Source organism: Festucalex cinctus, chromosome 14 (genome assembly GCF_051991245.1).
Source record: "Festucalex cinctus isolate MCC-2025b chromosome 14, RoL_Fcin_1.0, whole genome shotgun sequence".
Lineage (NCBI taxonomy): Eukaryota > Metazoa > Chordata > Actinopteri > Syngnathiformes > Syngnathidae > Festucalex > Festucalex cinctus.
In genome coordinates, this window is record NC_135424.1 from 23,309,204 (window position 1) to 23,335,000 (window position 25,797).

A 25,797-nucleotide genomic window follows, 5' to 3' on the forward strand; every position below is an offset into this window, starting at 1 on the left:
ACACTACTGCTTGTATTAAGCTAGTTAAATTTGTGTCCACTAAGTAACGGAAATTAGGTTTTTTTCTTTCATGGTAAAAGTTTACGAAATTGAAGACGTAGAATATACGTTAACCTTAGCAGTTTCCGTTTAATGCTGAAAATCTCAACCAAAGCTCCAGGTCATTCTCACCATTTTTTTTTAAATAACTATTTGGTTGATTGTCAACAGTGAAACTCGGCATTATCAGCGAGGACGACTCTGCTGGTTTTAATAAAATTGAGTCGTAAGATTCATTTTGTTTGCGATTAAACTAGTTCGTATCCTCTGGAGTATCTTCTTTCCTGCACTTACAGTCAGTTGTGACTACATGATAGATTCCTGGATAACCACGAACTCGTTTTGTAGTTGTCGAACGTCTGTTATTTCGTTGAATACTGAATTTCAATTACTTTGTCACAGATAAAGCGTTGTCCCTCTCCTCGGAAACAATGAGCGGGTAAGATGCATGACTTTTTGCTTCTATAATGTAAGCAGTTGTGCTTTTTGCATGCGCACCACGTGTTCACTTATGAACGCCGATAGACAGAAATATTCACATACAGTACTTAACGTCCCTGAAACATCGAATAACCTCATTGTTGGTTAACCATTTGGCAACACCACGTATATTCTGTAAAACAGTTTGTAATTTTTCGCCCTCGGTAGTGATGTGGCAATGATGCCATGTAAGCAACATCAGCGCACACACTAAAGCCGCGTAAGGGAGATGAGAAAACGTTCTCGTTTTATATGTTAAAATTCGTAGGCTTTAAATCATAGGTCAGAACAGTGTTCTGAGAACACACCGTAGCCGAAGTGTGCGCTGTGTGATTCAAGAGAGAACGATAACTATTTCATAACTTGTTTTTCTAAGCAGTATTGAATTTTCTGGCTAACCTTACATAACATAATGGTAGCTATAGTGAGGCTTCCTTGGGTGCATTTATGTATAGCGTCTGGATTTGCTATAATGTGCTTTGATCAATTGTCCAGCATTATATAATATAAACAGAAGACATTGTAGCTTAAAAAAAAAATCCCACACCCTATACACAATTGCTATATCAGGTTTATAATAGAGTATATAGTTCATTGCCCATTGGTAATTTCAAAAAACGTATTTGTAAGTACAGCAACATAACTTTTTCATCAAACATCAGTAGAAATGATTTGCTTCCTCCGTTTTATTTGTTTTCTCTCTTCCTGCCACTCTGTTTCTCTTACCCTTCATCCCATGCTTCTTTCTGTGGCCAGCGTTAAACAAGAACCTCGAAGTGTTTCACCTCACTGCCCCAAACCTGATGAGTCTGAGGAGCCACTGGGAACAGCAATGGCGACAGAAGCTGCTGAAGGTGAGTAAAGAAAGCGAGTAAAGTGAGTAAATGAGCCTAATCAGAAAGCTGACAATGCCCCAAAAGTTAAATATCTGATAACTAATTTTAGATCATTTAATGCACAGGTCTCAAACTGCAGACCTCGAGGGCCGCAGTCCTGCAAACACACCTGATTCATCAGCAAGCTCTGCAGGAACCCGATAATGATCCTCATTATATGATTCAGCTGTGTTTGAGGAGAGAAACCTAAAACATGCAGGACTGCGGCCCTCGAGGACTGGAGTTTGAGACTGTGATTTAATGCAACCCCCTAACACACAAACACACACTCAACTCAAGTTTATTTATATAGCACTTTCAAACAGCCTGAGGTGTCACAAAGCGCTTTACAGAAACACAAAAATCAAACATACACAACAAATCAACATTCTTCCATTCTTACATACACTTTGATGTTTGAAGCCGTTTTAAATGAAAGAGGACAGAATCAGTGTCCTTTCATCAGTTGATCAAATACATGATCTCACACTTAAACATCTGATTGGAATAGCATTATGTCAGACAAAAGCACTCATTATTACATACCGATAGACATGGCACAATGAGTTTAGTAGAAAAATAAGATTCTCAGTCACTGACATTCACATCCTAGTATGATTTCTGTCCTTGTTTGTTTTGTTCCAAGGTACCAGTGTGGAGACTGAGAATATGGCTTCTGAACTAATTGTTACCAAAGAAATGGAGGAGGTGGAGCAACATCTGATGGCAGAAGGAGAAAAGAAAGAGAAGGAAATGATGGACAAGGTTTGTTGCAAATCACTCCAACCAATAACAATGATTATATACGGCACCACTATCTTGAAAGCAAAAATTTTAATTGACTTTTTAATGATTGCATAATCTGGTCTCTGGACTGCCCGTTCAGCCATCGAATGAAATTCTAAGGAGCCATATCATGGAAAACCAACTTTTTTTTTTTTTTGCTTGTACCCATCTAAAAATGATAATTCCTCATTAAAAACACAGCCAAAGTGTTTTGTTTTTTCTCCTCCATTCACTCATCTATGAGCATTCCTGATCACTCCTGCTCTCCAAGCAGCAGCCCTTCCCAACCCAAGGAAACAACTCGGTGGGTCCTCACTCATTTATGCCATACCCTGTCCAAATTCACAAGGTTGGGTCTTCCGAAGACAGAATTTATCTGCTGCATGACGTCACTCCCGGGGCAACTCGACAGCAGCATGGACTTGCATATGAATGGATTGTCAATGCTGGTCGTCGGTGGTGCGTTGATCGACAGTCCATTCGTGTCTACCGTAAGTCCGAGCGTGCCAGGAAGTGACATCATGCAGACGACAAATTCGGCCTTCGGGGAGGTCCCAGCCTTGTGAATTTGGACACAGGCATAGTCACTCATGTACTGCCCCTGCAGACTAAACACACGCCCACTTTCTCCGAGCTGGCCCGCCAGCAGTGTTCCGGCAAACGCTTTCACTTTTGCAATAGAGTTGAGAAGAGATGTGCAATGACAACCGACTGTTTTCAATTCCCAAAAATGTTCCATCCGCTGTGGCTGACGCTTGTAAACTACAAGTAGAAATTTACTTATGAGAGGGAATGGTGTAGTGGTTAGCCCACTAAGCCTGAAAGCAGAAGGTGCTGGGTTTGCGTCCCACGCAGTTCTTTTTGTTGTTGTTGTTTGTTTGTTTTTTAGCTTAGTTGTCAACATGGTGGTGCACGGGGGTTTTGTGTTTGCTCATAGCCTGTGCGATGTCCCTCAGTTCAAGTCAAGTGTATTCCGGGACTTGGCGTTTATGGCAGTGACAATGCAATCTTCTCTATGGGTGCTTGCTTTAATTGTGCTGTATGTGTTTGTATGTGAGGGGTTATCATCTCCTTTAACAAATCAACTGTTTGTGTCACGATTTGAAACCCCAAGGCTCGGCAGTCGTTGGACAGAGAGTCTCATGAAATCCGGTTCAAAAGACTACAACATTTACTCCAGAAGAGCAACATCTACTCAAAATTTCTGCTGACTAAAATGGAGCAACAACAGAATGAGGTACTGTATGTGTCAATGCTGCATTTTCTCATATTGGGAAAATGAATCGTTTTAAGTGATTAGTACTCAGAACGGTTAGTCTTTCAGGGGTTGTACTTTAGTTTGTCTTTCTCCTTACTAGGAGAAAATCAAGAACGAAAAGCTTGAAAAGAAGGCCAAGAAAGTGAGGAAATATTTTTTTTCTGAACAAGTTTATCATAATATTGTCACTGGCGTAATAAATTCACCTGTTTGTATTTTTTCTGCAGAGTGCAAACAACACCGGGCCTGGAAAAGGTAGGTGCTTTATTTATTTATTTATTTATTTATTTATTTATTTATTGGGACGGCCTGGCTCAGTGATGGAATGATCGTCTCCCATCCATGAGGTTGTGGGTTTAATCCATGTCGAAATGTCCTTAAGCAAGACACTGAACACTAACTTGCTCCCAGTGGACCTGGCAGCGCCGTGTGGCAGCAGTGAATGGGTGAACGTGAGGCATTGTAAAGCACTTTGGGCACCATATCGTGTCGGAAAAAAGCGCTATATAAAAAGCAGTACATTTGCCATTTAAACAGAAGAAATGTACCTCAAATTTTATTTAGTTTTATGGGCGGCACAGTGGCCCACTGATTAGCACGTCCGCCTCAAAGTTCTGAAGTGCAGGGTTCGATTTTAGCTCCGGCCTTCCTGTGTGGAGTTTGCATGTTCTTCCCATTTTTGCATGTGTTACTCAAGGTACTCCGGTTTCTTCCCACATTCCAAAAACATGCATGGTATTGACCACTCCAAATTGCTTGTAGTTTTGATTGTGGGTGAAAATGGTTGTTCGTCTGTGTGCCCTGCGATTGGCCGGCGACCAGTTCAGGATGGACCCACCCGCCCATTGACACCTGGCATCGGCGCCAGCATGCCCGCGAGTCTCGTGGGGATAAGCGTTTTGGAAAATGGATGGAAATTGTTTTTGTTTTTTTTTGTTTTTTGTTCACTTTAATCTTCTATCATTATCACACGTGCATGAAATCACATCTTCACACAAACTAAAAAACAAAAACAGAGGCAAAAAAAAAAAAAAAAAGCAATCAACAGTGACATATGGGCCTCACATCATTTTATAATGAACATTCATGGTCTACTTTCTTTTCTCCACATTTGTGGTGTCATTCAGTTGTCTCTGATATTCAAACCATTTTTCCCATCTTGATTCAAACTTCCCTTCCTGAACCCTCAGTATATAAGTGAATCTTTATATATCAAATAATCCTTCCGCTACTCCCAGCCACTGCTTCTTCGTTGGGGGATCAACTTTGAACCATTCCCTCGTTATGGCTTTTTTGCTGGCTGCCAATAGCACTTTAATCAGGTACGTGTCTCTTGTACAGCTTCATGGTCGAGATTACCTAAATACATCACCAAGCCGGTTTTAGGCACTTCATAACCATTTATCATATTTAATTCTCTCCAAACTTCATCCCAGTATCCATTCAACTTTTGACATTTCCAGAATATATGTGTATGGCCTACCGCCCCTTCCTGTCCACGTATCCGCCAACATTCTTTCTGTTGAGGATTATACCTCCCTGTCACCTCTGGTGTTATGAAAATTCGTATTATGTTCTTCCACCCAAACTCTCTCCATAATCTCGAGACCGTTGTCGATTGTTGTATCTTGCAGATATTGGACCATTTGTCTTATGTTATTCCGACCTGTAGTTCTCTTGCCCATTTCTATTTTATGTACAAGGTTGAATTCCCTCTATTTTTCAGTAGGCCTTGATAAAGGACTGAAACCACTTTACTCTTACCTCCCATATATGCATCAATCATTACCTTAACTATCCCATTTATTTCATTTGCTGTACCTATTTTTATGTCTTTTATATAATAATCCTATACTTGCAGATATGGAAATTGTTTTTAATGTTTTGACTTTTATTCCAAACTAGATAAAAAGAGAGCACGAGAAGATGACTACAAAATTTCTGATGTCATGTCTAAAGAAGTATGGTCCCATTTTATTCTTACTACATTTTTCTTGATAGGTTTTCTTTTTTAATTTTGCTTTATTTTTTTTCTGCAGGACATCCTGTCACAGGCTAAGCGAGTTAAAGTGGAGGAAGCGGTAATATGTGTTGCTTTTTTACTTAAGAGCTCAACTTTTCAGATTTGAAGATGAGGTGGCAAGGTCTGTTTTGTTTAAACCATTATACAGCCTTTATGAATGCATCTTCAATTTCATGTTAGGAAGCGGTCCCAGCCCAGAAGAAGCTTGATGCCGACGTTATTGAGAACATGAATGATAGCAACCAAGACATCAAGAATCGTTTGGCGGAGACGGTGCGAGACAATGCCAAACATCTGCTGGACCCTGACAGGAAGGTGAAAGGAGAGCCAGTTCCTGCTCAACAACCACAGCTCTTCACCGGTGGGGTCATGAGGTGGTACCAGATTGAGGGCATCGAGTGGCTTCGAGTGAGTAGTTTCAGCCTGATTGAAGAAGTGACGCTTTTATGCCTTTCCCAAAAAAGCCTTTTTGCTCTCTTTGTTTTTGAAAGGGCATTTAAATCCTAAATGGCAATGTAATCTTAAAGAAACATTTTGATCTTGAACTCATTCAGTACCTGTTTTCAAAACGTACTATTTACTAGGGATGTAACGATATCCAAGCATCACGATAAGGTATTATCACGATATGTAGGTCACGATACGATAATTTTCACGATATTGTGGGGAGGTTAGCGATATTTAAAAAAGGTCACAATATTGTTTTTTTTTAAAAAAAGAGCTCATACTAAAAAAAAAGCACGATATTGTGCTTTTGTACATAACCGCAATGCATATAAACCGCCTACAATCTCTAATAATAATATTGAGGCACTTACTTGCTAACGCAAGTACACATTGATCGCTTCACAAGCAAATTAGGTTCCCCTTCATCTGATAATTAGCATAGATTTTAAACATAGAAGGCCAAAACATCCCTAAAGAAAATTTAATTGCACTAATAAACTAGCCTGCACAAATGGAAATCAACCTGACTTTTTGAACAGATGTGTTCCTTTTAAATATTGTGAACATGACGACGACAATATTGTGGGAGTTTTAATATCACGATATTGCCCTTGTTACATCCCCATTATTTACATAGTAATTGAATTGTTTTGTAATCATATGCACTTGTATATTGCATAATATTTTCCCCTGAAAACGGGGTCGATTCCACAAGTTCCAACTTCCAGGTTTCCACACATGAGTGGTGTTTCTGGCCACTGCTGGCCCCGTTCCAACACTTGCACCCCCCAACCACGCACTTGAACTCTTATGCTGCGTTCTCACCAAAAGCGAGGGAAGGCTTTTCGGCGGCGCGTTTGCATTGTAGTCAATGGAGTTCGCGTGCGTGGTGTGGCGCGGAAGATGCGTTTTGCGCGCTGGGACGCGGTGCGCAGTAGCAAAAATCCGCACATTCGTGACGAAAATCCGCACAATCGCATATTCGCCAAAGTTAACTTTTTTATTTTATTTTTTTTTATTTTTTTTTTATAAACTTCGGCTTTTCGCCTCGCGGCAGCCACTCGGCTTCGCATACGGGCTACGTCACACACAGCGTTCTCTCTATTGTCACCCCGAGCGCAACAACACGCCAGCCGGGACAGAATGGTGAGCAAAGAAGTAGCATTCATGTGCTGGTAAATCTGTTTACTTGCTAATGAACTGTACCGCAATGCTTATCATCCATGTCAAAGCTATTTTCAGCACAAATGCCGGCCACCTGATTGCCACTAAAAAAGCGAAAGTGCTATCACGTACCTCAAAAAAGGAGAAAATTTTGCCACGGCTGTTTAGTTCCAGGACAGAAGTGAAAGTAGTTGGGGGTGCTCACTTTTTGTTGACTCGCTAAAGTGCTCCACTTCCTTGTTCACCAAGGGACACGCCTCCTCCGCTCTGGGGCGCATGAAAGCGCGAATGAGCAGCAATCGTTCCAAAAAAACTCTACGCGGTGAAACTCTCGCGAAGGAAGCGTTCCAGTTCGCCTTTTCGGATTTGGTGAGAACCCAGCATCACTCTGTCTTGAAGTGCTTCAGACAACCGAGACAGACACACTACTACTCGCACCCGTCGACAGGAACGTGTAACCGAGGGGCACAAAGTCGGAAGCGCAAGTATTGGGACGTGGCCCACACATTGGAAACCGGACCCGGAATCAAAGTTGATGTGCAGAAACCCGGAAGTCGCAAGTCCCGCCTCCTCCGTGGCATATACCCCATTGGTACTAAAAGACTTGTTCCTGTTATGTCCATTGGATAGGCCACTGGTTCTCAACCCCGGTCCTCGAGTACCCCTATCTAGCCTGTTTCCCATGTCTCCCTCAGCCAACACAGCTGAGGATCATTATCAGGATTCATGCAGAGCTTGCTGATTAGCTGGTCGTTTGAAACAACTGTTTTGCCTGAAGGAGCCATGGAAAACAGGCTGGGTAGGGGTACTCAAGTTGAGAATCACTGGGATCGGCCACCATTTCAATATTTGATTTTTAGCTTATAGATTACTTTTGAAAATGTAGCATGCATCTGTTTGTGACCACAAAAGTCTGTAGGAAAATTTAGTTTCCAGTGTGTTGTGGAAGTGGCACAGGCCTTCCTCCTCTGTTGTTTTGTCTTTTCGTCTTCGAATTGGGTGACTGCTTGATGGCTTGCGTGGTGCCAGGCACCCCGGTCTCCAACCCAGTCAGTCCGACATTTGTGGTCTATATGGCTTTACCACACAACTTAGATTGACTATTTAATGGAAACCGGCTGCCAGAAATGCTCAGCTTGTGTTCAGGCTGAACACAGCATTACAGTGCTTGTGTTAGTGGGAGCATTAAAACCTATGCATGCACTCAAATGAACATGACCAGATGAAATTCTTATTATGTGCACATGCTGAAAAACAAGTCGCACGTGACCATTTTGGTCGTAGACTGGAGCAGTGATTCAAGGTGAAACGACTTTCATACTGAAATTTACTTCCACACTGAAATTTACTTCATGTTCGATCTTAATTACAGCACATTGTTACAACTGTGATTTGTTTTTTTTAAGTACTCTTATTTAAAAAAAAAAAAAAAAAAAAGTGTAAGTTGAGTTTCTGCCTTGATACCAGATGTTGTGGGAGAATGGCATCAATGGGATCCTCGCTGATGAGATGGGACTGGGAAAGACAATCCAGTGTATCGCACACATCGCCATGATGATTGAAAAAAAAGTCATGGGCCCGTTCCTGGTGGTGGCGCCACTCTCCACTCTGCCTAACTGGATCAGTGAGTTCAAGCGCTTCACACCAGAGGTAAGAGGGTGGTTTACTGACTACGGTACATTAATCACACTGTTAAATCTTTCATTTCTTACTTATTGAAAGTGGTTTGTTTCAAACATGTGGAATTTCATAGTGCTAAAGTTTGTGTTGATGTGTTTACGCAGTTTGTCTTGAAGCAATGAAAGATGTATGTAAATGAATTTTCTACTTTGCTTTTGTTTGGACTCTCATGCAACAAAAGCTAATCGTAATGCTCTACCACATTTACCTTCTGAAAACTCCTGAATGATACAACCTCAGCCTCTCACTAACACATGATTATTGATTATTAATTGCCCAGCCTTAGGTAGGATAATGTTTTTCTTTTGGAAAATGGATACATTTGTTATAATGTGGAAGTACTGTAACTTCCCAATTACAGTGGGCACAATGTTATTTAAATATTGTGCAATTTTTGCTGAATATTTGTCCTATCCCTAAAGCAAATGTGTCCACATCAGCTGCCAGGAATAACACAAGTCTTAATAACACAGTCTTCAAGCTGTATGTGTCAAATCCATGATTGTGACCTAGTCAATGACCAAGTGGGCATGTATTGCTTGGGTTGTAAATCTCTCCAATCAAGACGATTGGATACATGGGGTGCGATCCCATATAAGGACAGTTCGATTTTAAAATGGAACTGATTCGGTTTAATTCAGTGGGATGACGATTTGATTCGGTGTAGCGGCGCAACGATTATTTGATTACCGTACTTGACAACTAGTCAATTGTCAAATTCCTTTATAATCATTTTGATACTATTACTTAATTAATCACTTGAATATCTTGTTTAATTTAAAATGATCTAAATCTTATAATTTGCACACTTGCAAACATCTGCTTTTATTTTGGAAAACAGTAATCAACTTTTTTTGCATATTTAATGCTCTAACATGTTGCAGACCAAATTATTAACTATCAGTCTTTTAAAATGCTGTTTTACCATCAATACGCCTAATAAAATACAACACTCGTATGTAGGGGTGTGAATTGCCTAGTGCCTGATGATTGGATTCGTATCACGATTCATAGGTCATGATTCGATTCGATACCGATTAATCCCAATACGAATTTGTAAATCGATTGTTGTGCTTTTTTTTCTTTTTTTTTTTTTTTTACTGAAATTTAGAAAATACTATTCAGTAAACCTGTGCTGAAAAATTTAAAAATTTGTATGAAAAAGTGTGATTTATTTATCTGAAACTTCAGTCTTATAACTGTGAGCCACTGTATTTAACAAACAGGTTGTAATCTGTTTCATGTTTAAACAGCATTGAAATAAAATATTATGGCTTAATGCTCCATTAATATAACATTCTTCCATGCTAAAGATGTGAATCCTAACCCTAAGTAAGACATTTTGTTGAATATTTTTCCATCAAAAATGGATGTTTAAAAATCGATTCGGCTGCCTATTGAATCGATTCGAGAATTGCGAGCTGGAGTATCGCGATATATTGCCGAATCGATTTTTTTTTTAGCACCCCTACTCGTATGTAAGGCTGTGCAATTAATAGATATTAAATTACAATTATATAATATTTATTTATCAATAAAGACAAGGGATGCACGATAATTATCGGCCCGTAATTATTAGCAATTATCGACCAATTTGATGTCATACAGATAAACTAGGTCCGCCGATAATAGACTTGCCGCATTGATCCATCTGTTGTGGTTGTGGCCAACTCCTCAACCCCTCTCATGTGGTAGTGTCACATATTTGTGACGTCATAATGTGTGCGACCTCGTGCTCGCAAAAGACTCATCATGGTGACATGGCATACTGTAACTTATCTTTAGGGTAGAGCTCTCAAACGATTAATTTTTTTTGAACAGATTAATCACATCTTAGAATTTTGAAAAGGCTTTTTAACATTTTTTTTGCCCGCCAAATTTGACGAGCATCTGTTAATTCTTTCGACATTTTAACGTTATGAGGATGTCTACCACATTTTTGATCCACTGCACGCTTTCATCCTCCTTTCTCATCCGTCCTAACTTAAAAAGGTTAATTACTTGCATAATTTAAAGCACAATAAAAAATTTATTTTGACTAGAACAAATATTCTGAATGTTAACCGCAAACATGTATTAAATGCTTGACTTTAATGTATGTAGTTATGTTTACTCACACAACCTGTGCTACTTTAAAAGCAAGCATCTGCTGTCAAGCTAAAAGATGGTCTGCGGTCAATATTAACTCATTCACTCCCAGCCATTTTCACGGAAATAATCCGTTCACTTCTGGCTGTTTCACTGGGTTTTGACTAATTTTGCAAGGCCCACAGAATATTGTGTTCTATTGCTATGAAAACATGGAACCTACCAAAAGAAAGATTAAAGTCTCTTCTTTCATCAGGAAAAAAAAGTATATTTGTATCTGTTTCTGTTTTGGAGCAATTGGCATTCAAATTTAGCCAAGTTTTATCATTATTCAGAAATGTATTTAGAATTCTGAGCAATTGAGCTTTTTTCAACATGGCCCTGATTGATCGCCTTTGCTCTGCTGCCACCTGCTGGCCATTGTATAATAACTACCATTTCTTCAACCGTTCTTTGCAGTTGAGGCTGCATCAAAGCCTTCTGTATGCTCTGGCATAAAAAAACGTATAAATACGTCTTTAGGACACTTAAAACATTTAAAATAGAACATATTTATACGTTTTTGGGAGCAAATGAGTTAAGTGTGTGATTAATCTGCGTTAAAACATGATTAATGCAATAGTTTTTTTTTTCTGGTTGAGTTAACGCTTTACTTTGACAGCCCTACTTTAGAGCGAAATCGATGTGCATAGCCATAGAGGGAGGAAGAAGTTATTGTTCATGATAGGCAGAGTTGTCATCGGACCAACCGATCATTGCCAGAGATTTCTTATCTTCATCGTGTTCCTCTAAGAATTCCAAGTTTAGTTGAGACTGATGAGCAGTGTTCCCTTCCCTCTAATTTTCCATGCGACTGATTATTCACACTATCTCGCTGAGCGTTTCTTGGACCATGGTGAGTAACATCCACGGACTTGTATATGAATGGACTCACAATGCTGCTTACTCACTATAGCGAAATGAAGCCACAATCACTTTCCAGGAAACAAACAAACTCAAATGGGGACTATCAATAGTAAAGATTTGGGGAAAAATATTAAATTGGCCAAAATTGAGCATACAGTAGGTTTCCACCAGACACTCGTGTACTTCTGAGTTGCATACAGATATTTGCAACATTTTCTGGTGCATGTCCCACTTACTAATATAAATACATTGGTCATGCTACTCTCTAGGGCAGGGGTGGGCAAACCCGGTCCTCGAGGGCCGGAGTCCTGCAGGTTTTGGATGTTTCACTTCTCCAACACACTTGATATATGATCAGCTCATCAGCAAGCTCTGCATGAGCCTGATAACGATCCTGTTGATTGGAATCAGCTGCGTTGGAGCAGGGAAACATCCAAAACCTGCAGGACTCTGGCGCTCGAGGACCGAGTTTGCCCACCCCTACTCTAGGGCGGAGGTGCCCAAGTCCGGTCCTCGAGAGCCCCTATCCAGCCCGTTTTCCATGTCTCCCTCCTCCAACTCAGCTGAATCCAACGATTAGCTGATCAGCTCAAGCTTTGTAGAAGCCTGATAAACGACCCTGACCATGAATTAGGTGTGTTGGTGGAGAGAAACATGGAAAACAGGACTTGGGCACCCCTGCTCCAGGGTTTATAATAACTTGTGAAAATGACTCACTGCAAACTCAAATTTCAAATTAGTGGAAAAACTAAACCTCTTGCCAGCTGGCTCTTCCGTTCACTGCCATGACATTAGGGTGCAACGGCAAACGGTGCAAATGAACAGTGACGCCCTTTTGCATAGCAGAAATCTCAAATGTCACTATACCAATCAAATATTAACTGGTTTATTATTACAGCCCACAAAGACAGTATATTTAATAAATACATAAAATAATTCATCCTAATGTCCTTTGTCCTGATATCATCTGTCTCCTAGGTGTCTGTACTGCTTTATCATGGCCCGCAAAAAGAGAGGGGCAAACTGCTGAAACAGATGCGCAAATCCCAGGGATCCCTCAATATGTGCCCCGTTGTCGTGACTTCATTTGAGATTGCCATGATTGATCGAAAGTACCTTCAGGTATCGTCTATATTGCATCTTAAAATGGGTCAAACATTTATTAAAGGTACTACAAATAGTTACCAACTAAATGGGAACTTATTTTTTCTACAACAAATTTATACTTTTATGTGTGATCAAGACTGAGATAGATGCACCATTTAAGTTGGTCTTTTTTTTTCCTTCATAAGTACAAACTTAACTAGCACTTTTCACCAAGTTCACCTGTTTGTTTTTGTCCCCCCCCCCTCTCAGAGATGTCAGTGGAAATACTTGATTGTAGATGAAGGCCACAGGATCAAAAACCTCAACTGTCGACTAGTGCAGGATTTGAAAATGTTGCCCACTGACAACAAGCTGCTGCTTACCGGGACTCCACTACAGAACAACTTGGCTGAGCTCTGGTCTCTTCTCAATTTCCTCTTGCCTGAGGTCTTTGATGACCTTAAGAGGTAAGAGTTCTTCAAGAAACATTTTCACCGATGGGTACAGTTTAATACTCATCAGTTCAGTGTGGAACGGTAAGCTGTTTAAAAATGTAATTGACGAGAGCAAACCTGGGCATACGCACTCTGACTGGACCTAGCAGTCTGTATAGAGTAGCAATAAAGCAGAATATGGAAGTGCTTATATTTCAAAAGCTATGCTGTTCTTTGTATGTGCCAGTGTGTGGCCGGTACAGGTTGTGAAGAGAAACGCTTGTCTTTAATATCGGCAACTTTTTGACCTGTAGTTACGCTCGTTTTTCCTGAGAACTTGCCTAGAAATGATTTAGGAGCAGTGTTGCCACAGTTACCTTGAAAAAGTAACTTAGTTACTTTACTGATTACTTGGTTTTAAAAGTAACTAAATTGCGTTACTGATTACTTGATTTTAAAAGTAACTAAGTTAGATTAAAAGTTACTTTTTTAGTTACTTTCAGCAGCTGCCGATAACACCATCTCAACATAAAAATAATGCAGTAGAAACGGAGTTCCAAATACTTTATTGAAAGTGTATTTTTAACATGAAAATAAAGGTTTTTTTTATGAAAAACAAAATAGGCAGTCTCTCTTGACTTCTTGTAACGTAAATACTTTTTATAAAACAAAAAATAAAAATCTATCCAGGTTGAAAATGAAAATCCCCTAAATTCCTCTATTGTTTGTTTGTTCCGCTATTCCAGTGTGTACACATGTATCAGTTTAAATATTTATTAGTAGTTATTGACAGTTATAATTGTTTTTTGGTTTGTTTGATTTTTCTCTTCAAAATAAGGATCAGGAAAACAAAAGGTTGATAATTTAATGTTAAATATAAATATTTAACCTTTAGACAGACACCAACACAATTAAACAGAATATTTGCACATTGTTAAGTATTTCAGAAACATAAATTTAAGACATGAAATAAACCTACCGTCCAGCCAAAAGAAATATGAAGCCACCTTATGGAACAATAAATCTATCAAACACATTTTAACCACTTAATATATGCAAAAATATTTCCAAAAGTTCATTTCCCTTTTTAATCAACAATTTTTGTATTTAACAATTGTTTTTTCTTTTGTCATCACTTTCATTTTTGGTTAATGTATGACATCTTTTTTTGTTTTTTTAATCTGAGACACGATGATGACCACAGAATCACTACTGTTTATATTTTGTTTTTTGGGCTGTCGTAATCGCTGGCACGTCTCAGTTCGCCTATCTGCTGCTCATGCTAGTTGTAGACGTTGACAGGGGAGCCACAAACTGAGAAATGAGATACTTGCAGTGTGCTTTTAGCTTAGCTGGTGTGTTGGCTGTGGGACATACCTGTGTCGTTTGAATCCATGCATTGGATCGTCACGGGAGTTATTCTTTTTGGCTCGCGCGCAGTACCAACGCCGGCCCGGGACATACAAGTGCACCGAGAGGACTCGATAGCCATGGGAAATACCGAGATGTACGGCACCGGCTTCTGCTAACTGTCTCCATTTGTATGTTGTCACTCGTTGCGCGCCGTGTCGCGAGCACGGAAACACGGAAGTAGCTTGAATGGTGATGCTACTGAAATGTAAACAAAACAAGTAGAGCACGGCGCAGAACTCTTGCTATTGTTATGAAAACCATAAAGCCTCACTCGCAACCGATACGGTCGTTTAGCTCCCCTTGACGAACGATGGTTCGGTCGAATCGTTTTTTTTGTTCCACCCCTACTGAAAACGTAACTTGTCTGACGTCACTCCCCCTGGCGAGAGGGCGGAGACGACCTCATCCCATAATGCTTCACGGACCAGTTGAGGATGGAAATAAATTATTTTTTTTTACCACTTTTATGGTCCATAATGCACACTTTTTTTGTTGTGTTGTGTGCCTGTTGGTTAATAAAACTAGTAGTAAAAGTATCATCACTTTTGTTTTGAATGTGCAAACCATTCATGACCAGACCATGGCTGAATTCAGTGTGGTGATCAATGACTTCTGCCTCATCTTCGTAGTTAGCAGTAGTTGTTTGTGACTGTTACAACAGTGAGATAGTTTGCCTTCTTCATGAAAATGTGGAGTAACGCATTGATTCTCTGGACAGTAACTTTAATCAGACTACTTTGTAGAATAAAGTAACGCGTTAGACTATTAGTTACTTTAGAAAGCAACTTTTTTGAGTAACGCGTTACTAAGTAACGCGTTACTAAGTAACGCGTTACTAAGTAACGCGTTACCGGCAACACTGTTTAGGAGTCATAACTTTGAATGTCGAATTTGAGTTACATAGTAGTTGGTGCTAAAAATGTCAGCACGTTAAAAATATAGAAAAATTAATTCACACTGGAGGTTTATTTTTTTTAATAAATTTTGATTAAATTAAATGATTTTATCTAAATGTGTACAGTATACGCCACTCAAGTGAACTTAATTTAATCTTCTCTAAACTTTTGGATGAACATGTTCACTATTTTGTGTACGTTTTGCACAACTTGCTGTACTCGAACAAGGAGCAGAATGTTGAAATTCCGATTGAAAAAGAGGTGTTTAATCTACATTTGTTGGTTCACTTACCAGTTGTATTTTAAACAGTCCTCTTTATTCTGCTGTTTATAGTTTGACATCAGGAGACCAAGATGATACCTAACAATTGATAACGGACTGGGGATGAAAGTTTTAAACAATTAGTCGTACCTTTTCAGATTGTAATTATTGATGCTACCGTATCTGTAAGAGCGTGTTGTGCTGTATTCGGACACATGGGCCCTTTAAGAGCATTTCTTTTATCAATGTATCCAAGGAAATAATGAAAGTTGACAATTTACAAATGCTTCGTGAGGTCACAGATGAAACAATTTACCATTTGCAATTGCATTCAATGCATAATGAGGGTTTTTGTGTGTGGGGTGTGTGTGTGTTTACCAATTTGCTGCAAAATCACACTGATGACAATAGTAATGTTGTAACCTCTTGGTTATTCCATAGCTTTGAGTCTTGGTTCGACATTGACACTCTCGGAGAGGCAGAAAGTGTGGTGGCTGCTGAGCGCGAACGGAACATCCTAAGCATGTTGCACCAGGTTTGTCCCCAAACAAATGTTCTACTGTACTTTAATTTAGCCGATGCTGTTTTTTAGATAAATTGCAGTTCTTGTCAAGTCAGACTATTGTCCTTTTTTTTTGGTCTTAGATTCTGACTCCATTCTTGCTGAGGAGACTGAAGACTGATGTGACACTGGAGATTCCTCCAAAAAAAGAGATAATTGTTTATGCCCCTCTGACAGCCAAACAGGAGACCTTCTACACTGCTGTGGTGAACAAGACCATTGCAAAAGTGCTTGGTCAGCATAAGGTATCTTTGTTAATGACTTTTAAGAGCTACATCTAAAACATTAACTGGTGTTCGCACCGCATGAAAAAAGGCAGTACGTGCTCTGATCAATCAGTCACAGATCATGATTGCAGCTAACTAGAGACTGTCACTAGTAGGGGTGTGCTAAAAAAAAATCAATATCATTGCGGGCCTCATTACAATAACATCGATACGCAGGAATTAGAATCGATATTGCTCATTAATTTTAGATAGGCCGTTAAAAAAGTAAGGTTGCTTGTACAGGAACAGCAGCCTCTGAAGTTTACTGATGCACTAGAAACAGGTGTGGGGACCAGAAGAGATGGTTGCAGCTTGCATCGTACTTAACAAGCAGCTTCTGAAATTAATTGCCTTCAATTAGTCCACTCGTCGCATGAGCGGGGTGGGGTCGCAGACGAAAGGGAAATGAGTGCCTTGGGTGTTTCGTTTGCATTGTAGCCTACTTATTTAAAAAAAAAAAAAAAAAATGTATGTGTGAAGTCTGTTTTAAAAAGAAAAATTAAAACAAAGAAAGAATATCAACATTTACTTCTAAACATGATACATGTTTCTAAATGTACCTATTTTTCTGTATTATGTTTAAAAACAAAATAGAATGTGTTATATGGGAAAAAAAAGCCGTTATTTCCCCTAATATTTCAAATGAGCACATTTTAGAGCTGTAATTTTAATATTTTGATTATCATCAGCCCATACCTATTTAGTTTCCCAGTGTGTCTGTGAAAGCTGCTCTTTGCTCTGCAGTGCGTGCACATTTAGACCAGGCATGCCGCTTGGTGGTAAACCAAAAGAGCTGCTAACAAAAACATTTTTGCCATTCAGCAAAATAAACTATCATTTAGGTATACATATGACTGTTATAATGAAAATGCAAGTAAATTAATGTAAAACATTGGGAAATGTGTCGCCCAGAAGATCATGTATTGGGATATATATTTGTCGCGATACGTATCGTATTGCAACTCCTGTTTCGTGATACGTATCGTATCGTGAGGTTGTTGGCAATACCCAGCTGTAGTCACTAGCCTATGTGCAGTGTAGCATCCTCTCCCGCCTTCCTTCACATGCAGCAGCGACAAACAAGTTTGACGTGTGGAAATTTTATAGCATGATGTTGAATTTGCACATGCCATGAAAAGATACTTAGAAAGGGGAGTATGTCAAAAAGCTCCAAAACAATCTTTTTTTTTTTTTTTTTGACACATGGCAGAGAATCAAAAAGGTGGCAAACGTCAGAAGCTTACGTTTACATTACAAATACTTTGGACTAAATGATCAGCCATTGTCAGTGGTGGAAGACACTGGGTTGCGCTCTTTCACAGAAGCCCTGTGACTTTACCTTGGCAAAAAACCAGGCAATATACTAAGAAGGCGTGTCATCCTCAATAAGTTAGCTCCTAGTTATTACAACAAATCTTGCACACCTCTCAACAGTAAATATTCAAATTTCTCTTCCATGATAGCATACAGCATTGATTATCTTTTGAGGTTAGTCGAAACAAGACATTTGCAAACATCTGCTTTTACGTAGGAAAATGGTGATCAAAACTTGTTGCCTCTTTTCTGACATTTGATGAGTTTAATGACCGCCACTGTCCTAATGAACCCAAATAGCCTGCATAGAGTAAGGCCTCATGTTCCGGTTAAAATCCTGCTTTTAATTTAAAGGCCCAGTCTGCCGGTTTCACTCAGGAAAATGCACTTTTTAAATACAGGATTTAAACAAACAAACTACTTTTCAATTTACAGATCTGGGCTTCTCTTAATGTGTGGTGGTGATCTTGTGCTTAACCCCCCCCCACCACACACACACACACACACACACACCAACCTGATTTCCCCATCTGCGCGTTTAGTGAATCAGGCGCTCGCAGATTGCTCCATTTTTGCCGGTTAGCGCGGTGCAAAGGCGACGCGAACCTTTAGTGAATAGGCCCCTATGTATTTAATGTGCTTGTCTTTACGATAGCTAATGCTCCGAAACTACTAGTATATTTTAAACAGATTTGATTTGATTATCAATTTTCTTGACTAGGATGCAGCAGCAGGGGCTCATCCTAGCTGACTCGTGAGATGGTATACCAGAGAGTCAATGACTGGGCACATGTAGACAAAACAACCATCCACACATCTCACACCAATGGGTTTTCTGTTAACCTAATACTCACATTTTTGGAATGTGCGGAAACCCAAACAAGCATCAGTTCAACATCTAAGCTCCAAATAGTTGTTTTAATGGATATTTAAACCAGTATCTGTTGACTGTTACACAAAAATACTAACCGCCACTTCACTGTGCTGCTTAGATTTGATTTATTTTATTTTTTTTGCTTGTTTTCAGACTGAAGCGCCTGTCATTTTGGCGCCGGATGGCAGAGCAAAGCGTTGCAGTCGAAAGCTGGTAGACTATAATGAAACAGAGGATGATACACCTTCAGGCTTGGAGAAATATTTGGAAAAGCTCCAAAAGGAGCAGGAGCAGAGGTCAGAAAAAAAAAAAAAAAAACCTTCAGTCTTGTACAGAGTGCAGTCATTAGTGTCTTGGATCAAATAACCTGTTGTGCCAGTCATCTTAAGTTGCTCCCACGTCCTCCGCTTTCAGCTCCTCCCCAGTGCTGGACATCCAGTGCCCTCTGGATGCTCAGATCAACCTAAAGATGCAGAATATCCTCATGTTGCTGAAACGATGCTGTAACCATCCTTACCTGGTTGAATACCCATTGGATCCAGTCACACAAGAATTCAAGGTAAAATACATTGTTTAGATTTTTTTTTTTTTTTTGCCCCATAAGTACAGAAAACACAATGCTGAAAAGATAAATCTCTTTACCCCCCCCCCCCCCCCTCTTTTTTGGGGGGAGGGGGGGCGGGGGGGGGGGGGGGAATAATCCCAAGATGTAAATACGTTACGTTTTTAACTCTTTGACCGCCAAAAACGTTTAATAACGATTAGTAAAATCACAATGTCTGCCGCCATAAACGTTAAATGACGTCAACTACATTTTGTATTTATTTATTTTTTTTATATCAATGGGCAGCGCAACGTCGAAGTGCAGCGCTGCCTGGTCAATGGGTTGTGGAATCAAAAACAGCCAGTAACTATGGCCAACAGATGGCAGCATTGTATCTCGTTTCAATGGGTTGCCGGTGTATGAAATTACAATGAAACCCGACGGAATCTGATGAAATCTTATGAAATAGAACGTTTTCAAGGATGTCGTGAATGATCAAAGCCTTTGTCACATCAACCCTAATTCACAGAGCGTCATTAAACAAAAAAATATGAGTGTCAAAGTCACTGTTGTGGAGAAAATGTATCTTTTGAATTAAAATGCTCAAAATCGCCTGGCAAAGTCGGGGGTGTTTTGTTTTTGTTTTGTTTTTTTATAATGTGTGGCAGTAAAAGAATTAAATATGTACGTCATTTTTAGCAGGTGCTGTTCACCTAATTCTGTGAAATATTTATTCAAAACAAAGGCGATTGCATCAGCCAGGGACAAATGCTAAACATGGAGTGCCGAGTCAATTGTGAACTAAACAGCTTGCGCGAAAAAGGAGTACAAGACTGCGCGAGGCAATGCCAACACTAATGTAGTCACTACTAGAGGCAGCAGAAACTATACCAGAAATGGCGAGAAGGGATCGTGGATCAAAAGACATGGATCAAGGAAGCGGACCTTCGTTGGGCAATGGAGGCAAACAGATGAATTGTCCGACAATGTCTTCAGTTATCCCTTTTAGAGGCCTGTCCCCGTTGTGGTTGCCTCTTATAGGCTGCTGATTACATCAGTCAACTGCAACACAAAGGACACAGTCTGAGAGCACAAACATGACACCATGTTTTGACTAGTGCTGGCATTAAAATGTATTTTTGCTTTAAAAAATTGGGTGTTAACAGTATAGTACTTCCCCTTTAAACGCATCCTGTTAGGAAACTTACCGTAGTTGTCCATTATGGTTGCTCTTTACACTGGAACAGTTGTCTAGAACAACCTCCTGCTACCTTCCAACCAGGAAGCTGCCACGAGAATACACGGCATTTGAGCCTGGTGAATACCCACTTCTGATTGTTTTACTATGATTCTAGATCCCCAACTTGGGATCATTTTCCTTCACTATGTTTGTGTGGAAATAAGTACCATATTTTCCGCACTATAAGGCGCACCTAAGAGCCTTCAATTTTTTCAAAAGCTGACCATGCGCCTTATAATCCAATACGCCTTATATATGGATCAATATTGAGCCGCAACAGGTCTCGCTGTCAAGACGCTATCGATGACCTTGCATGATCGGTGACGCGCATGCGCAGAAGATCCTGCCATCTTGGATCACTAGCTAATACTAATACTTTAGCTCAGAGAAAATAATAAGAGTTGTTTATTCATTTTGGGAGTGAATGGAGTTGTCAGAAGCTGGTTTGTAATCTATTAATAAAGTTTGACTGACCTATCGGACTGTTTTGACAATCCCTTTAGCGCAGCACCATCTAATGGATGATTAACGTAACCCCAGCCTCTACTGTAGTGCCTTATATATGGAAAAAGTTTTAAAATATGTCGTTCATTGAAGGTGCACCTTATAATGCGGTGCGCCTTATACATGGAAAAAGTCTTAAAATATTTCATTCATTGAAGGTGCCCCTTATAATGCGGTGTGCCTTATATATGGAAAAAAGTTTTAAAATGTCGTTCATTGAAGGTGCGCCTTGTAATTCGATGCGCCTTATATATGGAAAAAGTTTTGAAATATTTCATTCATTGAAGGTGCATCTTATAATGCGGTGCACCTTTATATATGGAAAAAGTTTTAAAATATGTCATTCAATGAAGGTGCGCCTTATAATGAGGTGCGCCTTATAGTGCGGGCAATGCGGTACTTTAAAATTATAGGACAGCTGAAGCATTAAGGCTAGGACAGTGCTGATCGGCACCCTAACCCTATGCCCTCGCCGGCATGTGTATGCATGTGCTGCATTTTTTACTCTTCTCGTTCTTGATGCAGATTGATGAGCAGCTGGTCCAATGTTCTGGGAAATTTCTCATACTTGACCGACTTCTGCCTGCACTCAAGGAAAGAGGCCATAAGGTAAATCAACATCATGGTTTGGATAACAGTGCTTGTTCTGTCTGTTATAGTTTTCCTGTAAACCTAAAAAATATATTTCTTGTCCGACACTAATTGATGCTAAAAGGAGAAATTGGTTTCACCCTACATTTGTGAAGTTATACATAACATAATCAACTAAGTTAAAGAATTTTATCCAATCAACACAAACTTTGCCTTTGCTGTACAATTTTCTCCACTGCTTCCAGCTGAATCATAATGTTGCACTCCCTTTCCCACGTCTCTTTCATGTATGTTGTTCCACCCATGCTAGACCCTGCAACAACTCATAACTTTGATATGTTGTATCTTTTTTTTTTGTAATCAATCTAGCATTGCTAAAACACCATACAACCCTTTCACAAATACTAAGTTTAAAATGATTAAATAGCCGAAGATGAGGAGCAAGACTGTACATATATAAAGCCAATAGTATCTTTTGGAGTTGGATAACCTTTCCATGCAAGATGCACCTGGAGCTCCATTTCGATTTACAACACAGCATCAGATGAATGATTAAAGCAGTTTCGTTTTCTGGAAATTTAAACTAGGGCTACACAATATATCAAAAACATCGATATCGCGATATCGGCCCATGCAGTATTTATAATATTTCTACAATTTGACGTCAAACGGATAAAATAAAGAAATCCACCGATAATTATCGGCAGTTATTTAATGCTACATTCACACCAAAACCGAAAAGGCGATCTGGAATGCTTCCTTCTCAAACGTAGAGTTTTTTGGGGGTTTTTTTTAACTATTACCGCTCATTCATGCTTTCGGGAACACCGGAGAGGAAAGGCGTGTCCCTTGGTGAACAACTACTGTAGAACACTTTAAAGAGTCAATAAAAAGTGAACAGCGCCGACTACTTCCACTTCTTTCCTGGGACTATACAGCCGTGGCACTATTTTCTCCTTTTCTGAGGTACCTGACAGCACTTTCGCTTTTTTAGTGGCAATCTGGCAGTCGGCAGTTGCGCTAAAAATAGCTTTAGCATGGATGATAAACACTGCTGCTATCTTGGTACAGTTCAACAGCAAGTAAATACACTTATCAGCACTTGTATGCTACTTCCTTGCTCACCATTCTGTCCCAGCTGGCTGTGTTGTTGCTCTCGGGGTGATGACAGGATGCTGTGTGTGACGTAGACAATTGGCTGCTGCGAGGCGAAATAGAAAAAAAGCTCACATTTTTCAACAATGGCGAATATGCAAGTATGCGGATTTTCGTCACGAATGTGCGGATTTTGCTGCTGCACACCACATCGCAGCGCTCCAAACGTGTCGTGCCGCCCCACTGTGCGCACGAAGTCCATTGAGTACAATGCAAACGCGCCGGCGAAACACCTCCCCCCCGCTTTTGGTGTGAATGCAGCAAAAGATGTCATAGAGATAAACCAGATAATAAAGAAATCCACCGATAATAATAAACTTGCCACCTTGGTCCATCTGTTGTGTTTGTGGCTCAAGTTGTGCCCAACTCCTCAACCCCTCCCCTCTCCTATGGTAATGTTGCATATTTGTGACGTCATAATGCGTGCGACCTCGTGTTGACAGAAGATGTATCATTTAAAAAAACAAAAAACAGAAGATGCATCATGGCGACATGGCAGTCGCCAGTGTTGGCTTTCTTTACTGTGTCTGCCCAAAATGTTCCCCTCACAGTTTTTTGTTGCATTTTTAAAACATGATTGTTTTGTTTTGGTAAACTCAAAATGAGGCACCGGTTGTCTTTGAAGCACAGATATTAATAAAATTCTGCTTCATGGTGCTTTACACAATGTTTACATGTATTTTGTACATGTTAAGACTTATAGTAGGACCCTAAAGTATATTTGCATTCAATTGCAAACAATTATCGGCTTACTTATCGGATATCGGCGTCGGCACTTTCTAAATTATATGTTTATCGGTATCTGTTGAAAATAGCATTATCATGCATCCCTAGTTGAATTTATGTTTTTGGAAAACTAGTACCTGGTTTGCCTTTGTGTTTTTGTTGAATTAAACAACCCCCTTTTTTTTAGCAACTCTGCCTCCTCCCTGCACTTGGTCCAAAACAACGTGACTGATTGTAACTGTGTTTAAACCATTTACTAGAAGTTTGCTCTAATACATGGAAATATTTTAATTGATGTGTTTCAGTGATATTTTCTCTAATACATAAACAACTTGACTGTTGTTGTTAAGGTACTCATCTTCAGTCAAATGACCTCCATCTTGGACATTCTAATGGATTATTGCTATCTGCGTGGCTTCCAATACAGCAGATTGGATGGTAGCATGTCCTATGCTGATAGGGATGAAAATGTGAGTTAAAATCAGACTATGGTAAAAGTGCAAATGTATTGCTTTAGGGTGGATAAAAGTACTATCCCTGCTGCATTTTCTTTTCTTCCAGATGACTAAGTTTGCCCAAGACCCAGAGGTTTTCATTTTCTTGCTCAGCACCAGAGCTGGAGGGCTTGGCATCAACCTGACAGCTGCTGACACTGTCATTATTTTTGACAGTGACTGGGTACGTCCAACAATATTTTGGAGCCTTTCGATGAAGTTCATATGACAGTGGTATTCCTAACAATGATTTCCCTATAAAATGGAATATATATTCTTTAAAGAACTGAAGAAATTTTCCATCTTTGGCTTCTGGGTATGAATTTTAACATGGTTTGTTCTCAGAACCCCCAGGCAGACCTGCAGGCTCAGGACCGCTGTCATCGCATTGGGCAAACTAAACCAGTGGTGGTGTATCGTCTGGTCACAGCAAACACCATCGACCAGAAGATTTTGGAGAGAGCCTCAGCAAAAAGGAAGCTGGAACAGATGGTCATCCATAAGAGTTAGTCCATTTGTAATAGGCACAAGCAGCACAAGAGCTTACGTTAGCTGCAGGCTATCATTGTGCCAAGCAAACAAACAATTCATTGTGGCAGTTTTTAGATACATTTCATCTCACATTTATACTAATAATAGTATAGTATAGTATAGTATAATAGTATTTTATAATAATAGAATAAAACTAGCTATTTTATTAATTTTTGAATTTCTTTTTGTGACTTTTTTTATTTATTTTTTATTTTTAATCCAGATAAGTTCAAAGGTGGCAGGGCAGAATTGAACCAACCTAAAAGCTGCATTGATCTGGACGAGCTGATGGAGCTGCTCCACGCCAGGGGTACTGAGAAGTAAGTTGTTGTCATATACAGTACCTGTTAAATGCTTTAATTTTTCTATATTGATCGTCACGTCACGTTGGCTGACACTTTTGCCCTTTCCAGGGAGTTGAAATCATCAAGCGGGCAGGTGATCAGTGATAAAGATTTGGAGTTTTTATTGGACCGTAATGACTTGCTGGGTAGGTACTCGATAATTCAATTTAGAAGGAATTATTTTGTAGGTCAACGTAAGTCTAAAACTGCAACAAAGAAAGCAATGTGTTAAACCGGGCTGATTATATACAATTAGGCCCAATAGTATTTGGACAGTGACACAATTTTCATGATTTGGGCTCTGCATGCCACCACATTGGATTTAAATGGAAATAACTACAATGGAATTTAAGTGCAGACGTTGAGCTTTAATTCAAGAGGTTGAACTTAAATATATGATTAAGCATGTAGGAAATGTAGCTATTTTTATGCAAATGCTCCTTATTCCAGGGGCTCAAAAGTAATTGGAAACATAAACATAACGTAAAGTAAAATGGTACTTTTCAATATTTTGTTGAGAATCCTTTGCAGGCAATGACTGCCTGACATCTGGAACCGATGGACATCACCAAACGCTGGGTTTCCTTCTTTGTGATGCTTTGCTAGGCCTTTACTGCAACTGTCTTCAGTTGTTGTATCTTTGAACGCCTTTCTGCCTTAAGTTTTGCCGTGAGAAAGTGAAATGCATGCTCGATTGGTCAGAGATTGTGTGATGAACTCGACCATTGAAGAATATTCCAATTCTTTCCTTTAAAAAACTCCTGGGTTGCTTTTGCAGTATGTTTTGGATCATTGTCCATCTCTACTATGAAGCA

The 25,797-nt window shown here is 39.6% G+C and overlaps 2 protein-coding genes across 3 annotated transcripts in view; one reads left to right on the forward strand and one right to left on the reverse strand.

Moving 5' to 3' along the window:
• The window catches only part of ncapd3 (non-SMC condensin II complex, subunit D3), a 37,314-nt gene extending 35,998 nt beyond the window's left edge, over positions 1-1,316 (reverse strand). Inside the window, exon 1 of the mRNA XM_077494677.1 lies at positions 1,246-1,316. Within this exon, the coding sequence (XP_077350803.1) occupies positions 1,246-1,252 (7 nt within the window). The 5' untranslated portion in view covers positions 1,253-1,316. The remainder of the gene's footprint in view (positions 1-1,245) is intronic.
• The window catches only part of hells (helicase, lymphoid specific), a 27,177-nt gene continuing 1,380 nt past the window's right edge, over positions 1-25,797 (forward strand). For both annotated transcript variants that reach the window (XM_077494681.1, XM_077494680.1), the window contains exons 1-23: positions 1-160; positions 442-478; positions 1,276-1,373; positions 2,041-2,159; positions 3,295-3,417; positions 3,539-3,580; positions 3,666-3,693; positions 5,344-5,399; positions 5,478-5,519; positions 5,642-5,869; positions 8,540-8,722; positions 12,725-12,868; positions 13,103-13,299; positions 16,279-16,372; positions 16,483-16,644; positions 19,007-19,149; positions 19,268-19,412; positions 21,667-21,750; positions 23,964-24,083; positions 24,175-24,291; positions 24,453-24,612; positions 24,862-24,958; positions 25,052-25,128. In XM_077494681.1, the coding sequence (XP_077350807.1) occupies positions 133-160; positions 442-478; positions 1,276-1,373; positions 2,041-2,159; positions 3,295-3,417; positions 3,539-3,580; positions 3,666-3,693; positions 5,344-5,399; positions 5,478-5,519; positions 5,642-5,869; positions 8,540-8,722; positions 12,725-12,868; positions 13,103-13,299; positions 16,279-16,372; positions 16,483-16,644; positions 19,007-19,149; positions 19,268-19,412; positions 21,667-21,750; positions 23,964-24,083; positions 24,175-24,291; positions 24,453-24,612; positions 24,862-24,958; positions 25,052-25,128 (2,524 nt within the window). In that variant the 5' untranslated portion in view covers positions 1-132. The remainder of the gene's footprint in view (positions 161-441; positions 479-1,275; positions 1,374-2,040; positions 2,160-3,294; positions 3,418-3,538; positions 3,581-3,665; positions 3,694-5,343; positions 5,400-5,477; positions 5,520-5,641; positions 5,870-8,539; positions 8,723-12,724; positions 12,869-13,102; positions 13,300-16,278; positions 16,373-16,482; positions 16,645-19,006; positions 19,150-19,267; positions 19,413-21,666; positions 21,751-23,963; positions 24,084-24,174; positions 24,292-24,452; positions 24,613-24,861; positions 24,959-25,051; positions 25,129-25,797) is intronic.